The sequence below is a fragment of the Girardinichthys multiradiatus genome, chromosome 20 (assembly GCF_021462225.1).
Source record: "Girardinichthys multiradiatus isolate DD_20200921_A chromosome 20, DD_fGirMul_XY1, whole genome shotgun sequence".
NCBI classification, from domain to species: domain Eukaryota; kingdom Metazoa; phylum Chordata; class Actinopteri; order Cyprinodontiformes; family Goodeidae; genus Girardinichthys; species Girardinichthys multiradiatus.
The window spans coordinates 3,396,887-3,418,550 of record NC_061812.1 but is presented as its reverse complement, the minus strand read 5'-3'; the positions used below and the strand labels follow the sequence as shown (position 1 = coordinate 3,418,550).

The 21,664-nt window shown below is 41.0% G+C and overlaps 2 protein-coding genes across 6 annotated transcripts in view; one reads left to right on the top strand and one right to left on the bottom strand.

The window, feature by feature from the left end:
- Positions 1 to 2,402, top strand: part of ccdc71 (coiled-coil domain containing 71) — a 48,250-nt gene extending 45,848 nt beyond the window's left edge. The window contains exon 3 of one of the 2 annotated variants that reach the window (XR_007035442.1): positions 2,270 to 2,402. The gene's annotated coding sequence lies outside the window, so the exon portion shown is untranslated. Of the gene's footprint in view, positions 1 to 2,236 lie in introns of both variants that reach the window. The other variant, XR_007035443.1, reaches the window with a different exon arrangement.
- The window catches only part of stab1 (stabilin 1), a 101,036-nt gene that overhangs the window by 1,910 nt on the left and 77,462 nt on the right, over positions 1 to 21,664 (bottom strand). For 3 of the 4 annotated variants that reach the window (XM_047347840.1, XM_047347841.1, XM_047347843.1), the window contains 7 exons: positions 18,766 to 18,910; positions 16,963 to 17,096; positions 15,583 to 15,748; positions 13,772 to 13,878; positions 5,519 to 5,638; positions 4,656 to 4,790; positions 2,393 to 2,497 (listed from right to left, as the gene is read on the bottom strand). In XM_047347840.1, coding sequence (XP_047203796.1) covers positions 2,393 to 2,497; positions 4,656 to 4,790; positions 5,519 to 5,638; positions 13,772 to 13,878; positions 15,583 to 15,748; positions 16,963 to 17,096; positions 18,766 to 18,910 — 912 coding nt within the window. Of the gene's footprint in view, positions 1 to 2,392; positions 2,498 to 4,655; positions 4,791 to 5,518; positions 5,639 to 13,771; positions 13,879 to 15,582; positions 15,749 to 16,962; positions 17,097 to 17,764; positions 18,666 to 18,765; positions 18,911 to 21,664 lie in introns of those variants that run through there. The other variant, XM_047347842.1, reaches the window with a different exon arrangement.

Here is a 21,664-nt window from a genome sequence, read left to right as displayed (position 1 = left end):
GAGCCAGAACCACGTAGGTCAGAAACTGAACAAGAACTGTGGATCAGTCCAAATGAAAACTCGTAGAGCTTCAGAAGTTTGGATGACTGAGACCTCTGGAGCTCGCTGATGGTGAAATAAAACTTTGGACCGGATCAAGACTCACAGGGTTCCTCACATAACAACCATGTTTACCACCTACAAATTAAACTTTAATAACGGACCTTGTGGTTCTGACTGGATAAATGGATTCAACCTTGACTTTAAAGACGAAAAGCTCCACAGATGGGAATAAAAAACAGCTTTAGATGTTTATTAAAGCTGAGAAGAGAAGGTTCTGTCCAGGTCCTGCTACAGAGGTCCTACACGTCTGTGAAGGAAAGCCGGTTTTAAAGCAGTTCAGCTCGGCTTGTGGATCCCTGATGATGAATGGAACCATCAGTCTCATCTCCTCTTCATCACCTGTGCTCCTCATCATGAATATGGAGTAGAGTTCTGATGTTCTGGAAAAGCAGCAGATTGAGTCCTAATTTCCAACAAATTAAGCACAGCCATCTGCTCTCTGCCATTAAACTGCCCGGCAACAAAACAAATGGCAGCCAATCAGAAGAGGCAGGATGGTTACAGCGCCTCCTGGTGGCTGTGGTGGATCTTTTAAAAGAATAAAACCCTAAAATATCCTCATCTCCTCTTTGTTTTTTTTCAGACACTTCTGAGGTCAGTGGATCAGAAGGGCCATCCTTGTTGGTGTCAGTTTGTTGGTTCTGGTACCAGAAGACATCCCTCATTTAACGCTACTGCGGTTCATGTGTTCAGGCTCAATGTCTGAACAGTTTAATTTGTGGAATAAAACAAAAATGAGTGAAACTGGACAGATGGGTTTTATCTTTCATCTTCAAGGGATTAAGGAACCTGAAACTCTTCAGATCTTAGAAGTTTTTGGGTCGGAGCTAATTTCTTTCCTTTTTTTGTTTTTTGTGGCACTTGAAGCTTTTTATTTAAATAGTTTTTTATTTTTCCGACAGTAGCCAGACAGGAAAAATAGGGGGAGAGAGATAGGGAAAGACATTTGGCAAAGGTCTCCAGGTTCCGGACTCAAACCCAGAGCGGCCGGGTTGAGCGCTGTAGCCCAGGTTGGAGCTGATTTATGTCTCCAGGTGGACTGAGGATCCTGCAGTTTCATTCGATGTTCGCCGCATGCAGGCCATGTGTGACACACACTTTACAGCCAGACATATTTCCTCTTTGACCTTCAGACAGAACCCTGAGTCACCTTCATCCAACAGACTTGAACTGAAGACGCCTGTATGAGGAGAGGTTGATCCAGTGAGGATCTTTAACCTAACTTCATGAAATCTGATATTAATTCTGCATCAATGCAGAAATAGCCACAATGTTTAAATATTTAATATAATTTTAGCAGAAGCAGCAAACAGAAGTTAACCTCCATGAATGGCCAGCAGGTTATCGTATGAAATCACATTTCTAGTGAGGTGGAGACTCCAGCAACACTTGGAAGAACTGAGCAACAACTTTATCCACAGGCCTTTTCTGAAGAAGTAAAATAATCCATTTCTAGATGTACAACGGAGACCCTGAAAGACTCTGGCTGCAGTTGCACCAAAAGTTCAGCAGAGCACCGACTCAAGGGGGCTGGATGCAAAAACATGCAACACTTTAAATGTTTGGCTGTAAGAAAACCATGCATCGCTTTCCTTCCACGTCACAATATGCTCTGCTTGCTGTTCGTCTATCAAAGAAGATCCAAATGAACATCACTTGTAATGTTCAAAATGTAGAAAACTAAAATCAAGGGCTATGAATACTTTTGCAAGGCACTGTCCTGTTTTAATACAAGTATAGGTCAAAAACTTGGACTTCCAGAACACCTCAGCAGAGCCACATGCCACACCGTACTGATGCAGTATATGATGCAAAAGGAGCCCAGACCCAGAACTGAGAGCCCAGAAATGAACAAACCTTTCAGAAGTCTGACATTTGTGTTTATTAATCTGATGTTCCGAGACACTGAATGTTGGGTTTTTATTCATCAAAATTACAGGCTTGAAATTGTTCACTCTGTGTGGTAAATCTATATAATATATATATTATATAATATATATTACTTTATGTGACTGCCACTCTTAATTTTTATCTAATAAAAGCTTTAAATTAATAGTCTTTACTAAAATCTTAAAAAACAGCCAAGATCCCCAGACTAACAGTCTTAATTTTATTATATTGTTTGCATCTATAGGATATTCATTCCAGGTTCCTGTTTTCACTGCAGCCACCAGAACTACCTTCAACCCAGAAGAAAATACCTCATCCCTCTGATGGTCGCTCTGTGGAAGCTCAGAGCTCAAGTCTGGGTGATGTCTGGAAACATCTCCACACCATCACGGTGACTCACCGGGGGCGCGGGGGCCGTCAGCGGCGCCTCGAGGACGTGGATGATCCCGTTCACAGCAGGAATGTCCCACTCCAGCAGCAGCCGCTGGTTCACCAGTTTACAGCTCTGACAGGAAACCACAGAAAACCAGTGGAGACGTCCTCGCTTAGTTTTCACTTCAAACAGAAATGTCAACTAAAAACATCTAGATAAAATATAAAAACTGATAAAAAGATGAAGTCTTCCCCAGATCTTTTCAATAATGTGTCGCATTAAGTTACATTTATTTCTGAGTGTTTGTCCATACAATTCATACAAAAAGTATTCAACCCCCTTGGATGTTTCACACTTTCAGTGCTTTTCTAAACTGAATCAGAGTGCAGACCTCCACCAAGGCCACGGCGTGTCAGCCGCTGACAGGGTGAGGAACCAAGCTGTGACACCAGGGTCTGCCAATAATCCTGGATTCAGATGGTGATCCTCATCACCACCAAAATCCAACCATCTGTTCCTTGTCCTAATGCACACCTCGTCTGAAAATTTCATCCAAATCTGTCCAGAACGTTTTGAGATATTTTACTGACAGACAGACAGACAGGCCAATGGTAAAGAAAACGAAAGCTCCTTGATGGAGATAACAAGTTTCTTCTTTTGTCCGGTTAAATTGGCATCACCTTCTCCCACTGTGCATTTCACCCTCACTGGTTTAACAGAGAACTTCCCGTTATGTCGCTAGAAGGAGCTCGTCCTGTTGAAACCAACTTCCTCTTCATCTCTAACACATTGTAATCAATAAACCTGAGGTTCTCTAATTATGATATTAAAAGCGTAAAAACCAACCATCCCTCCAAAGCACTCCTGTTTCTGACAAGCTGACGTCCAGGTGAGATCTCCTAGGAGCTTTTAGATGTCCACGGGGCCTCCGGTCCGGTCTTCTGGGTCAGTCCGTAAGGACAGAGTGTTCTGTGCAGATCTAAGCTGGACTGTACTCCTTTCATTTCATAATGATGGATTCTATTATATTCGTTTGTAAAACTGTTTTCACTGTGATATTAAAGTATTTTTTGTTTTATTATTGTCCAATTATATTGATGAGGATTTCAATTAGAAAAGCACTGAAATGATGAAACATCTAAAGGGGGTGAATACTTAATAAATGTTAATAACTAAAGCAAAAAAACCAGCACAGTGATGAATGAGTCACAACTCAGTCCAGTTTAAAGGCAGGGAATAAAGACAGGATTTCAAGCTAATTTTAAAAATGTTTGTGAGGTTCTGTGAGGTTCTGATGTGCTGGGGCGGGTTGTTTCAGGCCAGTTAGTCATACTTTAATCTGCTTCTTCGTACATCCTTGAGCATTTCTAATCCTTGGAGTGAACAGAGTGAAAAGGTCTGGAACATAAGGAGGTGCCAGACCATCAACTGCCATAAAATCGCCAAGATGTTTCAATTCGACAGGGAGACGGGGTCATGTCAGGGGTCAAGCTGCAGCGATTTGGAGGGGTTATAGAGGAGTGAGCAAACACTGGCTCAAACCAAAATAGAGATCATTACGTAAGATGAACACGTGAATCATTCTTTTTCAAAGTCTGGGAATAAGAGAAAGAACTTCTCCAAAAGCAGCGAGTGACTGAGGTTAAACTGGTTTTTCTTCATCTGGTTATGGAACAGCTCTCAGACTGATTTTATGAACAAAAACCAGGAAATGCTCCAGTCACTTCCAGCACTTGTTTCCCCAACCACAGTTCTGGATGAGAAGATAAATGTGGACCTTTATGGCTAAGCTGCAGTAAACAGCAATAATTTCAGACCTGATTTGAAGAACTGACCATTAAATGTTACATCAGTTTTCATCAGTGAGGGTCCAGATCCTCGTTGGCTCTAGGCATTGAGGTTCAGTCTTGTAATGTCTAACAGTACTTTTTCATATTTATTTTTACACCCGCCTTCATTGTTCTTCCAGTTATTACTCATTAGCTGCAGTTTAACTTCCTGTTTCCCTCCCCTCTGATTGGCTGAGCATTTAACGCTCTCCTTAAATTCAACGTTCTCCTGTTTGCAGCGCTGTTTACTCTGAAATCCCAACTTATAGTTGAGTTTTTCTAAAGACACACAAAAATCTAAAACTTTCAGACTTTTATTAGTTTCTCTGCTGATTGTTTTCATATTTAATATTCAAGTAAATCTGCTTCCTGTTCGGGTTTTCCCAAGACAGTCAGTAGGAATAAAGTTATGCTGACCACCTTTAGGTTTGGTTTGTGGTGTTACTGCTGTGTGTACTGACCTCGTTGTTGCCATAGGTAACGGTCAGATTGAACCCCAGCATTGATGAGATCACTTCCTGATGCCTTAGTTCCTTATATGGTCGTATGCTGTGATTGGTTGAGATGTGGTACTCCAGATCTCGTCCAGAAAGAGTCTAAAAGTACCAACAGAACAAAAACTGGCTCAGTTTCACTACACATGCGGGTTCTAAGCAGGTCCAATGGGCCACAATTAGTCAGAGTAAAATCTAAGCTAATCAGGCTGAAGTCTGGACTTTTCCGGTTGGAAATTTGCTGTCATATCTGGGATCATTGTTCTATAGTTTGGGTCAAGCATCGGCAGTCAAACACAAGGAAATTTAAGGTGCTTTACAGGAAAACAAGGAAAGAGGTTAAATTTAATTAAAAAACTTAAGGAAATGTCAAGAAAATGTTAAAATGCGAATGTGAAACAAACAGTTGAGACATGATAAAATAAATATAGACCTTTAGGGGTAAACTGCAGTAAAATAGGGGCTGATGTCCTTAGTCATGATTTAAAGAAGCCAATCAATTCTCAGGTTTTCAGGGAGTTTGTTCCAGAGCTGAGAAGCAAAGAAACTAAATGCTTCAACACTGAGATCCTGTAAAACTGAGGCAGAAGGTTCTGATCCATCCAAGCTGAGGACCATGTCATTCACCTGTGCATTCTTAGTATTGAGATGGGGTCACAAACCTGACTGGAAAGCATCTAAGAGACTGTTCTGGGTTTTTAATCAGAAAGGAGTACATTTGTTGATAAACTCCCATTTTCAGTGGTGTTTCCTGAGATAAGAACCAGTAACTAACGGCTCCTTTCCCATTTATTTAAAGCAAGCCTTAAAGAGTAGATGCTGCAGCTCACCTGGTTCTGAGTGAATCCAGAGTTATGAGGAACAAACAGGGTGACTTCGGACTTCCTGTGATCCAACACGTTGATGAGCTGCTGGCCGTCAGAGGATGAGCCGCTGTAGTCCAACAGCAGCTAAAAAATAAGTTCATCCAGATTTAAAAACCCAAAACAAACCATGGTTCTGTACTTTTCTCTAGAGCAAACAGCTACAGAAGTGACAGTTTCTGAGTGGATCTTCCAATACCCGATTTATTATGGAGTCTCTTATCAGAGGACCTCACAGCATGCTTCTGTGTATGTGTGTGTGTGTGTGTGAGAGCTCTCTGTAAAGACCTCCACCTCTGCAGGTCAGGAACCCCGACAAACATTCAGTGTTTCTGACATCTGTTCCTGGTTTTAGGAGGTTCAGTTTGTACCTGGTCCGGCTGGATTTTTATAAATCATCAGCTATGAAAACGTCCTGGTTGGTGGTGTCCTCGTCATACTTCTGCTAAACAAAATTTTATTTTCTCTCGTCTATTAAACCTCTGCTTGGATCAGTTTAACTCAAACATTTTCTGTTTTCCTCCTGGATGAATTGAGACTTTGCTTCCTCCACATATAGTGGTTTATATGATACTTTCATCAATGGTGGTGATGCAAAACCTTCACAGCACACCCTCGTTATCTCCTATATACGAGTAGCTTTACTTATTTACACACTACAGGTACATCTCAAAACATTTGAATATAGTGTAAAAGTGCAATAATTTTTTGCCAGTCAGGTCAGAAAGGGAAACGTTATAGAATCATGACACATAGAGCGATATATTCCAAGTTTCTTGTCATTTTGATGATTATGACTTACAGGTAAAGAAACTCCATAATTCAGTGTCTCAGAAAATTAGAATACTGTGAAAATGTTCATTATTGGACACTAATGGTGTCACAGCCTAATCAGCTAATTAACTTAAAACACCTGCAAAGGTTTCCTGAGCTTTTAAATGGTCTCTCACCCTGGGTCATAGGACTCTGGGTCATAGGTCAAACAATCATGGAGAGGAGTGCTGACTGGACAGATGTCCAGAAGACGTGGTCATTGACACCCTTCACCAGGAGGGGAAGCCACTAAAGGTCACTGCTGAACAAGCTGGTTGTTCAGAGTTCTGTATCCAAGCATTTTAACAGAAAATTGAGTGAAAGGAAGAAATGAGTTAGGAAAAGGTGCACCAGCAACAGGGAGGACTGCAGCCTTGAGAGGATTGTCAAGCAAAACCCATTCAAGAATTCGGGGGAGTTTCACAAGGAGTGGACTGGGGCTGAAGTCGGTGCATCAAGACCCACCACACACAGACCTATACTAGACATGGACTACAAATGTCGCATCCCTCGTGTCGAGCCACTCCTGAACCAGAAAAAACGTCAGAAGCATCTTACCTGGGCTGAGGACAAAAAGGAACTGAACTGCTGCTCAATGGTCCAAAGTTCTGTTTTTAGACGAAAGTAAATTCTGCATTTCATTTAGAAATCAAGGTCCCAGAGTGTGGAGGAACAGAGGAGAGGAACAAAATCCATGTTGCTGGAAGTCCAGTGTGATGTTTCTACCGTCAGTGATGGTTTAGGGTACCATGTCATCTGCTGGTTCTGGTCCACTGGGTTTTTTGAAGTTCACAGTCAATGCAGCCATCAACCAGAACATTTTAGAGCACTTCATGCTTCCCTCTGCTGACAAGCTGTATGGAGATGCCAATTTTATTTTCCAGCAGGACTTGGTACCAGTCCACACTGCCTAAGGTACCAAAAGCTGGTCCACTGACCATGGTGTTAATGTGCATGATTGGCCAGCAAACTGACCTGACCCGAACCCCATTGAGAATCTTTGGAGTTCTGTCAAGAGGAAGATGAGAGACACCAGAACCACCAAGGCAGATGACCTGAAGGCTGCTATCTAAGCAACCTGGGCTTCCATTACACCTCAGCAGAACCACAGGCTGATCTCCTCCATGTTGAGGCGCATTGATGCAGTAATTCATGCAAGAGGAGTGTTATTCTAATTTTCTGAGACAGAATTTCGGGTTTTCTTTACCAGTAAGCCCTAATGATCAAAACTATAAGGGATAAAAGAAATATTTATTCTAAGTGGAACGACTCTTTATAAAATAACCATTTTACTTTCTGAAATTAATCAGAAAGTAAAACGATCAATCAGTTACTCAATGAGTATTAACTTATTGATTTAATTTATGAAACTTATGTCAGACAGAAAAAAAACATTTAAAACTTTTATGTCTGTTATTTTAGAAAAAAAAAAAAAAGAAAAATGAATAAATATAAATATTATGAAATAGCGCCCTGGGATAGGCTGGCTAAAAACACAAATCAAGCAGAAGATACACACATGTCCAAAAATATTGTTTTTACAACATAAAACCTTTGACACCAGTACTTCCATTAGGTAAGGTCTACATGTTGGGACAGTGCCAAGAACTTCCAGTGACAATATCTACTGTTTCCTGTATGATCGCTTGACTTCCAAACAATACAACAGGCTCAGCAGGTAGAACAAGAAGCCTCACTTTAACAATAACTGTGTGCATCTGTGTACCTATCTGGTAAAAACATTCTTGTTCCTTGTTCAGTGAAGTGACTCGAGGTGGGTAAAGTACAGAGGAGTAAAAGTCAAGTCAAGTTTGTTTATTTATACAGCGCTTTTCAGCAACAAGGCACTCAAAGCGCTGTACACCAGGAAAAACATTACAAGGATACAGAAAATCAAACATAGAAAAACAAATCAAATGACATTAATAATCCTTGGGGGTTTACTGGTAAGAGCTGGTTCTAATCCAATCTTTCTAATAGAGGTAATTAGATCATTAAGTCCTCTGTGGTAAGGAATTCATCGTGTGCTATAAAAATGATCATATTAATCCTTGAGGTCGCTGGTATGAGGCAGCTGTGGTCCCATCATTCAAATAGTAACCGTCATGGGCGCTCACTGGAGTCTAAGTAGAGAAGCTGGGTCACTGGTATAAAACAGTTTTAGTCCAAACTTTTTAAATACTAATAATGTTTGGCTTTCACTGGTATGAAATTGTTGTAATACAATCCTTCTAAGAAATATAAAATCTCTGGTCATTGGTGTAAAAACAGCTTTAGTCAAATTTTCAAATACTAATAATATTTGGTTTTCGCTGGTAATCCTTCTGAGAAATCTGAAAATCTATGAAAAGTAATGAAATCACACATTTAGGTAAAATAAGATAGTAAGGAAAAAAAAATCATATTTCAGACTCTATTCTTAGCAGAATAGAGTCTGAAATAGCACAAAAAACCTCAGCAGGGGTAATCAACACACACATAAGTAAAGATTTATCAAGGGTACGGTGGAATCTGGAGGGTGTGAATATATATAAGTCTGAGTGTGTTTGTAAGAATTAGACTCTCAACACTGATAGAAGCACCATTGTCCTTGAGAAGAGAGGTGGAAGTTTTATCAATCGGCTGCATAGTCCTTTCAGCACACAGCTGGTAGGGGAGTGCTGGGGAAGAGCGTCGTGTTTTTATAACATCCAGGAGATATTTTGTCGATAGCCAGTTAGCAGAAGTTGCCAAGGCCACATTGGGGCGCCAGATTTAGAAAAACAATAAATGTTGTGGTTCAGGCAGTTGTGAAATTCCAACAACCTTAAGAGTTTTACTGGTGTTGAGGTAAAATATTGCTATCACTGATATCCTTGCGGCCTCAACCTCTCCCATTCCGGATGTCGTGAGAAAGAACAAATGAAGAGCAGGAAATTAAGATTAACGCAAGTTTAATTTGGAAGATAATAAGTCCAATGATTTCTAATGCAAAAAGATTACACAAAATACCACAATGAAGCAAAATTAAAAAAGAATAGAGAATTAACATAAGGAGAGAGAAGTTATATAAGGGCCCTTACAGAGAGAGATGGATTTTCAGCAAAGCATGGCTGTCTTTACCCAGATGTCTCTGTCATTACAAGTTTTCAGTACATCTTTATACCGTTGACATCAAAGCTTACTGATTGTGCCTTCCCTTTTTCCGTCAGGTGTTGTAAATCAGCCAAGCTTCCTTGTGGCATCTATACAACGGCCAAAAGTTGACATTTATTGCTTTATTGTCCCTACAGCCAGCTTTTACGGCTTGCAGCTGCCGAGACCCTAACCCCAGTTTCACCCTGACCCCTGCGCTTACTGACTCTCTCTCCAAGGCTCACTCATGTTAAATCTCAGTTTAATGTTCTCACATGCAAACTAAACTAATAACATGAAATTACATGATTTTAATTCTCCACACTGGTATGTCTCAATTGCGAATCCAAATAGCCAAATTGCTGGTACTTTCCACAGATCTCGAGCGTACAACTTCTCCAAGTTTATATCCTTTAACCTCTGAGTCCAACCGCTGCCAGGCTGCGATTCTGTTCAAGAATCGTGTCCAACTTGCGATTCTGCTCTCTTAACATTTCAGTCTGAGTGTTGATCGCTCTACAGACTCCATCTAACATCGCAGACAGCTTTGGAAAGCTTTGAACACTCGAATCACTCGATAAGCCAGGTAACCACCAGGTAAAACTACTCATACAAGAACATAATTGAACAGCAGCATATCTTCCTCTTTACCTGAAGACCTCAGGTTGCATTGGGGAGGACACGTCTTGATCATGATGGTCTAGTAAAAGACAGTATCTTCAAAGAAACCGTGGATCCAAAGTAAAGGCTGCTGTTTTGTATTTGGTGACTGTACCACGGCGAATATAAGACTAGCTCCTGCAGAAAAGAATTTGAAAGAACTATAGATTTCTCAAGATGAGACGGTGTCTCCAACTACGTCGAGAAACCGATTTTTCCCCACTTCCTGAAAAAGATGGCATTGGAACTGCAGCTCCGCATACAGTCAGCATGTGCCAGTCCAAGCGAACAGTTGCCCCAGCCGCTACGTCTTCTCTGTTTATTGGACCTGCTGAACTCACTGACCCCATTCGGACATTGTCCTGTTCATCAGAGCGGTTCACATAAGAGGTTGTGTCTGGGCAAAGAAATTGGTTTGGGATCAAGGAATTTCAACATTGCTTATTTCATTGTGTTTTGCTTTGTTTGTGGTGTTTAACTGCTTTAGTGCTAACAGGCCAGTGAGCCTAACGCTACAAATTTGATTTGTAAAGTTGATGACTTTGAGTACCTTGAGTTGAGCATCTTTACTTGCAATGGGAGCTCATTCCGTTTTATCAAAATTTTACCTTCATCTCCTCTCACTAACTTGCATAAAATATGTCCGCACAGTCCATATAAACTCGGCAGGAAACCTGTTGTGTTTCCAGCCATTAGCATCCTGCTGTGCAAAGTAAAATAAACACTCACTGTGGCACATCATGTCCTCTTAAAACAGTGAGATTATGGAGTCCAGATCACCCTCTTGTACGATGACCATAAAAACCACCGACATGGCGACAAGTTTTCAGAGTTTTCCCAAGCGCTGCGGTGTGCGGTAAAATCTGTCACTCTCTACCTGAGGAACACTTTCTCATGCCGCTGACCACACTGATGGACAATCAGTGAACAGTCTGGTCACGTCACATTTATCTGTTCAGCCCCGACAGTACCTGCTAATAAGCAGGTAACAAACAAGCCAGTACCGGGCCGGAAAAGCCAGTACCGGAAACGGACACAAAACAGGCTGAGTTGATCCGACCAAGGTAGAGCCCATGGAAAAGGGTTGTTAAGTAGCGCCGCAACTGCAATTTGCCTTTGTTGTTAAGCTGAGCAGCTAATTCTGGATGTGATCTCATCATGCCTGACATCAAGATGGCCACATGTGAGTCTGTATCTGCTTTTCGCCACCATGTTAGTATATACTACTACTTGACAACATTAAGAATCAATTGTTAAAAAGGTAGAGCTGCACGGTGGTGCAGTTGGTAGCACTGTTGCCTTGCAGCAAGAAGGTCCTGGGTTCAATTTCCAGCCAGGGGTCTTTCTGCATGGAGTTTTCATGTTCTCCCTGTGCATGCGTGGGTTCTCACCGGGTACTCCGGCTTCCTCCCGCAGTCCAAAGACATGCCTGTTAAGTTAATTGGTCTCTCTAAATTGCCCTTAGGTGTATGAATGAGTGTGTGCATGGTTGTTTGTGTGTTGCCCTGTGATGGACTGGCGACCTGTCCCGGGTGTACCCTGCCTCTCGCCCATAGACTGCTGGAGATGGGCACCAGCTCCCCCGCGACCCACTATGGAATAAGCTGTAGAAAATGACTGACTGTTAAAAAGGTTATTGATTTCAAATTCAGCAAAGAATTTTTCTGAACACGTTATATATATTTTTTACTATATTTTCCTCATTGTTTTCATTTTCATTCAGTAGTTTAGTAGTCTCTCTGCCGTCCATCTGAAGGCAGCTGGTTTACTGGTGAATATCTACCCTGCAGTCCTTCCAGACACCAAAACTAAAACTGTAATTATTAAAATGCTCATTTTGCAAAAACAATCCTCCTGGCTGTTTTTTAATAAAACTTTAGGGTTTGTTTTAGGCCCGAGCAGGACGCCTGCAAGGGCCTATTGTAATCGCTCCGTTTATTATTATTATTCAGGCAATAAAGGAATTGCCTTTTTCGCGGCTTTAACATATTCAAAAAGTCAGCAAATTTGGCGGAGCCATCAGTCGTGTGTGAAATTTACGTATTTCAAGGGTTTGCAAAAGTCGCAATAAAAATGGCTCAACAGCGTCCCCCTGAAATTTTCAAAAAAGACTCCGCATTGACCTTACTTTATCGTAGAGTTATGAAATTTGGTACACTTGTAAAACTCCCCGAGAACTACCTAAAACTCTCTTGCACCCACATCCTACACCAAACAGGAAGTCAGCCATCTTGGATTGAAGTTTCAATTTGGACCCCATTTTGACGTTTATAGCCTTCGTATTTGATCGAACTCCTCCTAGAGATTTTGATCGATCGGCTTGAAATTTGGTCAGTTTGCTCAGAAGGGATGGGGGATCTAAAGTTATCAAAAGTGTGACTTTTTGAGCATGTTGAGGGGGCGGAGCCTGGCCTCAAACGTTGACAACTCGCCAAAATAATAAAAATTGTTATAGCTCTTACAAGGTACGTCGCACACACACAAAACCTTCTGGTGTTGGTCCACATGTGGTCCCGAACAATATTCAATGGTCAAATCTTGACATCCTCTAAACCCCGCCCCCTGAGAACAGGAAGTGTCATGTTTTACTGTAAAAGGTCCAAATTTGACCCCTGTGTGGGCCATATTTGATCTCCTTCAACTAATCAACATGAAACTGTCTCCAATGACAGATAACACGACGGTCTAACTTCATCTCCAGTACTAACAGATTTGGCTGGAGGGTACGGCCATACGTTTGGGTCTAAATTTCACATGCATGGCCTGAATTACTCCAAAATAAATATGGTTGATCTTTGTCAGCCCCCAAACACCTCTATTGGATTACATTGGAATTTGGATAAATAGCGCCCCCAGGACACTTCAAGTGCTCTATCTCCCTCATACATCATCGGATCCACTTGAAATGTAGTATACATGATCATTAGTTAATCATGGACATGTTGCCACAGTCAATTGATGACATCATTTTAGCCCTGCCCACTAATAAACAAGTGAGTGCAGCTTCCATCAGAAAGGTCACACTTCACCCAAATTTTGAAAACTTCTCGCCACAGCAGAACTCGCCATGAACCAACATCGTATGACAGTTCGCTCATTGTCAGGTAGTGGCAACGCGTGGAATTGAGCGACGGCCATGTCAGTGGCGTGCGGGTCGCTATGCCAGGCTCCCATGGTCGCTGCACAGGCCGAGTTGCGCTGAGCTGCGAGGGCCTTCAATGTTGCTTGCAGCTTTAATTATATGTTATTTTTCTCTGAAAGCTTCTCTGATTTACAGTTAAAGTGTGGTTTACTGTATTAAAACTTACTAGTGTGATGTTATGGAGCTCCTAACCAATATAAAAGTTTTTAATAAACCGAACCGAAGTGAGAAAGGAGCAGATAAGGAGCATCTTGAAATGTTTCCTGTTTGTTCAAGTATAACACATGAAGTCCAATTTTAAAGCAATTCTACACAAAAAACTGGGACAAAATAATGAATTTTACCAACAAATCGCCCTGAATGTTAAACACTTCGGCTATAAAAGTCCACAAAATACCAAGGACGTACTGATCCGTAAGATCAGCTGCAGAGAAACATTACAGAACAGTTCCCCAGCGGGTTGCTGATTCTGTGATGGTTCTTAAACTTACCTTGTAGAAGATGGAGAAGTTGCCATTTGTTGCCAGGACGCTGGTCAGGACCCCGTTGCAGAAGTCACCGTTTCCAACATAACCTTCAGGGCACGAACATGAAACTTCTGCACAGAAACATCACCATCAGAGGGAAGTATTCCCATCATTATGAGCTGCATTACAAAGCTGTAAGGTTTTGTATGTTGGGGCAAAACAAGTCTGGATTAAACTAAACTATTAAACTTAACATAAACTGGAAAGCTTAGAGATTATTAAATGTTTTAGCTCATAAGGAAGGAATTTCTGACTGTTGAATCTAACAAAAATGTGTGCAAATCTGCTGCTTTCACAAAGTCTTTTCAAACATCCCTGAAGGACCATTTAGTTTATGCATAACAACCTCTTCACTCTGAATCTTCAAATTATGAATGTTTTTATGACTCTGAGCTGTTATGCTTGTCTGAATGTTGTTCAATACGTCTCAAGTATCTCATATGATTCATTATATGTTGCTTCTTTTGAAATTCACAAAAGCTTTTGAATAATCTATTAGTTCACTTTAAAACGTGTTTAATGTGTGAAACTCTCTCTTTATTCCACAGAATGATAACATGTTTGAATATGGAGTCAGCTCCAAGATAGTTTGCTGACCTTCTTGTTTAATACAAATAGAATCCATTTAAAAAAAATAATCAGTCCAATATGACAAGGCGGCTGTTTTCCGAACGTCTGCCTCTGATTGGCTGATCAGGCCCTTGTGATGACCCTTCCCCCAGGAACTGCCGGGTCCTGAGGCAGCTGATTCAGAGACTCAATGGCCATAAAACAAACTAGAAACAGCAAGAGGTTATGCTTGACCGAGTCAGGCCTGATCATTCTGCCGAATTTGGCCGTGGTAAATGTTTTTTTTTACTTTGTATCTGTTGTAGTTTTATCTCCTTTTTGTGGGATGTTCCTGCAAACGTTTGTGCCGTTTTTCCTCCACACCTTAGATGTGCTCAGCATCCATAGAAAGTAGCTTTAAGAATGCTAGCAGGTACCAAACTGAAGAGCCTCTGAACATCCCAGAGGTCACATCCAAGAGGGACCAATGACACTTCCCTTTTTAGATGTGACCTCCGGGCAGACTGTGGCTGTTAGAGCTGAGCTATCCCTCTTGCTAAAAGAGGGACTGAGGTGGCGCAGCCACCAAGCAGAAACACAGGTGGCTTCGAAAAAATAAACAGCCTCATCAGTCAGAAGAGGCTGTTTATTTCTCTGTTCAATCTCTGGTGTTCTGGTGCTGGAAGCTAATGGACCAAAAGGTGGTTTGGAGACTGAATTCCTCCTCCTAAACTCTCCCACAAAAATAAAAAGGTCCTAGGTGGTGAAACACCCTTCTTTAAATCCCTATCAGAAAACGGTAACATTTTAACTTTAAGTTTGAAAATTAAAGTTTTTTTATACATGAACTTCCCTTCCTAGCTGCAGTGGAGCTGTTTAGGATTAGCTTAGCATCTTTGTTTTGTCCTTTTCTTTGTGCTTCTTTTTACATAAAATCTTCAAGAAATTTGTCTGTTGTTATTCAAATAAAAAAACTTCCCCCCAACGTTGGTCATATTTGGGTCTTTTTTTATGAAATTCTTGAAGGTTTTTTTTTTTTTTTTTTTATGCTAATTGAATCTTAATTGTGATAAGCACACTGAATCTTCTTGCTTCTTTAGATGTCTGATGGACTTCAGTCGGCGACAAAATACTTCGTCCTTCAGACTCAATTTTGATCAATTATGACACTGATTTCGGTACATAAATATAATTTAAGGTAGCTAATCAACTTCTACCCGTGGTACCTTTGAGCCTGTAGCAGTAGGCGTCGTACTTGCTCCTCTGGTCCACTGGATCTTTGTACATAACCAAGCCCACATGGTTGTCGCCACAATTGGTCGAGGGGAAGCGGGTCGGGTATCCCACCCTCCCTCCTTCTATCCAGCCGGCGACACACAGATGCATCCCGAGCTGCAGAGACCCGACAGAGAAAATTAACCAAGATGAATAGAAAGCTGAATATTTGTTCATTAGGTTTAGCAAACAGCACATCTATTCCTTAACTGGACTAAGATTTATTTTGAGTGAGGAGCCAAAACTAAATGTCATTTATTTGGTTTGTTTTGGTAGCAACGGCAGAAAGTTTTTTCCATCCATCCATCCATCCATCCATCCATCCATCCATCCATCCATCCATCCATCCATCCATCCATCCATCCATCCATCCATCCATCCATCCACCCATACATCCACTCTGATCTGGGCCAAATGTAAAACCTACTTTAGACGGGCTCAACACAAGGTTTCCAACTCTGCATAATCTAAGCAAAAAAAAAAAAAAAAAAAAAACTCACCTTCATTAATCAATAATGACTTCAATAATTTATAATTATTAAGATTATCATACTGTCTCTGAAATAAGTCAGAGCTCAGTGTCCCTGTTTGTTTTAACATCACGACCATTTCAGGTGACTAAAAACCACCAGCTGGGGTTGATAAATTCTGTTTCAATCAGAATCAGATTTATTCGCCAAGTTTCTGCAAACAAGGAATTTGACTTTGGTTCCAGTTTCCTCTCAATGTACAAACAATTAAATATTAATCTATAAATTTGGGAGGAAATAAAAAGCGTGAGTTTTTTAGTCAAGCGTTTATAAAGACCAATCAAAGATCAGGAGCTCCAGCTGTCACTATAAAAAACAACCATATTTAAAACAGTATTTACTGATGAGGCTGCTGGCCTGGATTCTGAGACCCGTCCAGTGATCTTTGTGGATAAAGCATCTACTGGTGGACAAGAATATAGTGACGGAATGACGAGGGTCAGAGCAGCAGAAGACCAAACTGGTTATTCTTATTGTGCTTAAATAGAACCCATTTAGAATCGCCACAAAACGCCAGAACTTGTTCAGCAATTTGCTGCAAAAACAATTTCCCAGCTAAAATTAAAGCTTTTAAGTAGGTTGATTTTTTTGTTTAAGGTTCACATAGAAGAAATTTGCTCCTCATCATCATCCCAGAACAACATTGATCCAATTGTGAATCTAAAAACATATTCAAAAGCGGTCACCTCCTCCTAATGTGTCTGTCAGCTGCACATGATCACCGTCCTACATCAACCCTGAAGAAACTTTATGTCACTAGAAGTGAAACCAGCAGCTTTGAGTTCAGCATTGTGTGTTTACCTGCTGGGCGTCTCCCAGCTGTTTAAACGTAGCCAGCGTGGCGCCCTCAGCCTGGCACGCGATGTCTGCCTGGGTGAAGTTCATCTTGTACCTCCCTTCTGGGGAGCGCAGGTGGAACACTCCAGCTGTGTTGGCTGAGGAACAACCATTGGTTAGGCTTACCTTAAAAACAGGTTAAACTGGAGACTCCAGAGGTAAAACACAGACTCTTATGAACCAACATATTCATTAAACAGTGAATTCTGTCTGCCCCAGGTACCACCAGCTGGAAAACATCTGTGTAATAATGGCCTCTAATGAGCTCCAAGTTTAACAAGCTCAATCAACAATTTACTGTCGCCATGGTTACATGGATGCTATGAAGGTCAGCTGCTGTGGATTCAGTGGTCACCATAGAAACAGCAATGGCAACTGCTTTAACAAAACTGCTGCTGCTTGTGGCTCACAACATTTGATAAGTTGCCATGGTAATGTGGTGTGAAAGAGAAAAAACCCACTGATGTTATAGCTGTGTTACTACGGCAACAGCTTTTGTTAAAATATGCAATGTACTGGATTTGTCGCTTGGTAACTTTATTCATTTGGTGACCAAACCGCTTTCTGAGGGTTCAGGAACTGTCGGCTCCCCCTATGGTTTGGTTATCTCAACCTTGCTGAAGTTTTAATAATGTTGGGAAACAGATTTCTAAATCCACATTTAAAATTTGTCGAAAATAAAGATTTTCAAATTTAAGGTATAAATTATAACATAATGAATGAGACGGTCTGTATAAAGTAAATAAATGATTGTTGAACTACTGAATTAACAGAATAGGAGGTGCTTTTATTAGATTTTCAGATGACGGGAACAGGAAGTGCTTTTATTTTGATATTTTCAGCCCCAGGTATCCTTGTAATGTTGCAAGTGTTAGCAGTCAGTTACGTTTATTCTGTCTGCTAAATGATCCAAAGTGTTCAATCAGAGAGACCTTCATGTGGTCATTATTATGAAGCTACAGCTAACATGAACATTAACATCCCATAATAATCCACCAACATCACTGGCTAATAATCAAGCTCATCCTTTCCCAGTAAAACATGCAGCAGCTGCAGTGTGGGGCTCACAGACCAGCTTCCTTTCATTCTTCATTACAACTGGTACTAAGCCTCAAGTCTCAGACCACGAGTCCAAGTCAAGTCACAAGTCTTTAGGACTCAAGTCTAAGACGGGTCTGAAGTCTTTTTTCTGCAACTTATGTGGGACTTGAGTGGCCAACTCTGTGAGCAGCTGAGAAGACACTCAGGAGACAGTGATGAGCTAGAAGGAAACGACCTCCGTTGAGTTTTTTTTAAGCTGCTGAATTCTCTCTGTGGGTTTTACAGAAACTGGTGGTTTTTCTTTAGAAGTTGTCTTGGATGAAATACACCCATTTCTGTTTATTTCAATTTCAATCTCATCACACAGTTGGCTTTAAACACTCAGAGGTGAACTGCAGTTTTTCTGAAGAGGTTCTATGATCATCTCTCACCAATGTGAACCTGATAAATGATTGTTTCTGGAATAAACAATAAAGTATTAATACCAATAATCAGGAATACATGTTAAACAGAAGGTGAAGTCTGACTGGTCAGCATCCCACTTATACATTCATGGGTTCACACTGTGCAGGAAAACACCATCTCAGAGCCTGGAACTGAAGAAGAACTGTGAACACCCACAGTTTCTGCAGTGTGAAAACAAAATATATCAGGATCTGGGTTAAAATGGTGTTGGCAGCCTGAAAGCATCCAATACAAAATGAAGACAGGAAACCAATGTGTTACCATGGTAATGTAGATCACTGCAGGTGGCGACAGGGTTACAGCCTCCGTTCTCCTCCAGGCAGCGGTTAACAGGGGGCTCCACCTTCTCTAGACACTGGACTCCATTACCCACGTACCCTGGCAGGCACTCACACTCCCGCTCATTCTGAAGGATCCAAATCACACTGAGTTAAAGCTCAGCTTCAACTGAGAAAGTTCATCTGCTCCACATTTACAGTACCTTGCGAAAGTACTCGGCCCCCTTGAACTTTTCAACCTTTTGCCACATTTCAGGCTTCAAACATAAAGATGTAAAATTCAAATTTTTTGTGAAGAATCAACAACAAGTGCGACACAATCATGAAGTGGAATGAAATTTATTGGATGTGTCAAACTTTTTTAACAAATAAAAAACTGAAAGTGGGGCGTGCAATATTATTCAGCCCCTTTACTTTCAGTGCAGCAAACTCACTCCAGAAGTTCTGTGAGGATCTCTGAATGATCCAATGTTGTCCCAAATGACTGATGATGATAAATAGAATCCACCTGTGTGTAATCAAGTCTCCGAATAAATGCACCTGCTCTGTGATAGTCTCAGGGTTCTGTTCAAAGCGCAGAGAGCATCATGAAGACCAAGGAACACACCAGGCAGGTCCGAGATACTGTTGTGGAGAAGTTTAAAGCTGGATTTGGATACAAAAAGATTTCCCAAGCTTTAAACATCTCAAGGAGAACTGTGCAAGCAATCATATTGAAATGGAAGGAGTATCAGACCACTGCAAATCTACCAAGACCCGGCCGTCCATCTAAACTTTAATCTCAAACAAGGAGAAGACTGATCAGAGATGCAGCCAAGAGGCTCATGATCACTCTGGATGAACTGCAGAGATCTACAGCTGAGGTGGGAGAGTCTGTCCATAGGACAACAATCAGTCGTACACTGTACAAATCTGGCCTTTATGGAAGAGTGGCAAGAAGAAAGCCATTTCTCAAAGATATCCATAAAAAGTCTCATTTAAAGTTTGCCACAAGCCACCTGGGAGACACACCAAACATGTGGAAGAAGGTGCTCTGGTCAGATGAAACCAAAATCCAACTGTTTGGCCACAATGGAAAACGATATGTTTGGTGTAAAAGCAACACAGCTCATCACCCTGAACACACCATCCCCACTGTCAAACATGGTGGTGGCAGCATCATGGTTTGGGCCTGCTTTTCATCAGCAGGGACAGAGAAGATGGTCAAAATTGATGGGAAGATGGATGGGTCCAAATACAGAACCATTCTGGAAGAAAACCTGTTGGAGTCTGCAAGAGACCTGAGACTGGGACGGAGATTTATCTTCCAACAAGACAATGATCCAAAACATAAAGCCAAATCTACAACGGAATGGTTCACAAATAAACGTATCCAGGTGTTGGAATGGCCTAGTCAAAGTCCAGACCTGAATCCAATCGAGAATTTGTGGAAAGAGCTGAAGACTGATGTTCATGAACGCTCTCCATCCAACCTCACTGAGCTCCAGCTGTTTTTCAAGGAAGAATGGGCAAGAATTTCAGTTTCTCGATGTGAAAACTGATAGAAACAAACCCCAAGAGACTTGCAGCTGTAATTGTAGCAAAGGGTGGCGCTACAAAGTATTAACGCAAGGGGGCTGAATAATATTGCACGCCCCACTTTTTTATTTGTTAAAAAAGTTTGACACATCTAATAAATTTCATTCCACTTCACAATTGTGTCCCACTTGTTGTTGATTCTTCACAAAATATTTGAATTTTATTTCTTTATGTTTGAAGTCTGAAATGTGGCAAGAGGTTGACCAAGGGGGCCGAATACTTTCGCAAGGCACTGTAGGAATTCCTTTATTCATCTAACAAGGAGAAAGTTCTGCTGGTAAATAAAAAAATTGCCGAGTGGTAATGGGTGTTTGCCCCAACGTGAGTAGATGGCATGCTTGAGTTCTGCTTTTATAAAGCCTGACACCTGCAGGTAAGGTAAGTTTATTTATATAGCGCTTTTCAGTAACGAGACACTCAAAGCGCTGTACATACAATTACAATACAATCACAAAGAAAATAAACACAGATACAGACACAGAAAAAGTACAATCCTTCTGAGAAATCTAAAAATCTCTGGCCAACGTTACAATGATACAGGTAACATTAATAATCCTTTGGTTTTTACTGGTAAGAGCTGGTTCTAAACCAGTCTTTCTAACGAGGTAATTATATCATTAAGTCCTCTATGTAGGGGAAAGCATCTTGTGTTAAGAGAGAATAATCCTTGGGTTCGCTGGTATAAATGCAGTTGTAATCCCATAATTGAAATTTAATTAAGTAATCACTGAGTTCTAACTAAGGAAGCTGAGTCTCTGGTGTAAAAACAGCTTTTGTTCAAATTTTTAAGAAACTAGTATTATTTTCCTTTCACTGGTAAATCTAAAAATCTATGAAAAGGAGAAAAAATTAAGAAATGAAATCCACATTTAGGTAAAAAATAAGGAGCATGGGAAAGCAACACACATAAGCAAAGATTTTACAGAGCATGGTGGACTCGTGAGGGTGCCAATATTTAAGTATGATCAAAGAATTAGACTGTCAACACTGACGAAGGTGCCATTGTCCTTGAAAAAGAGATGGAAGTTTTATCAAACGGCCATAAAGTTCAGTTCACAGATGAGGGGGGTTGCTGGGGCAGAGCGTCGTGTTTACTGAACATCCAGGAGAAATGTTTTGATAAGAAGCCTGTGAAGGCCGTATCGGGGCGCCTGAATTAGACAAACAATAAATGTTTTGGTTCAGGCCGGCTGTGATTTTCCACCTGTCTTCAAAGTCTTACTGGCATTCTCAATTTCAAATCCAAATAGCCAAATTTCTGGTACTTCCGTAGATCTTGAGCTTACAACCTTCTCCAAGATTAA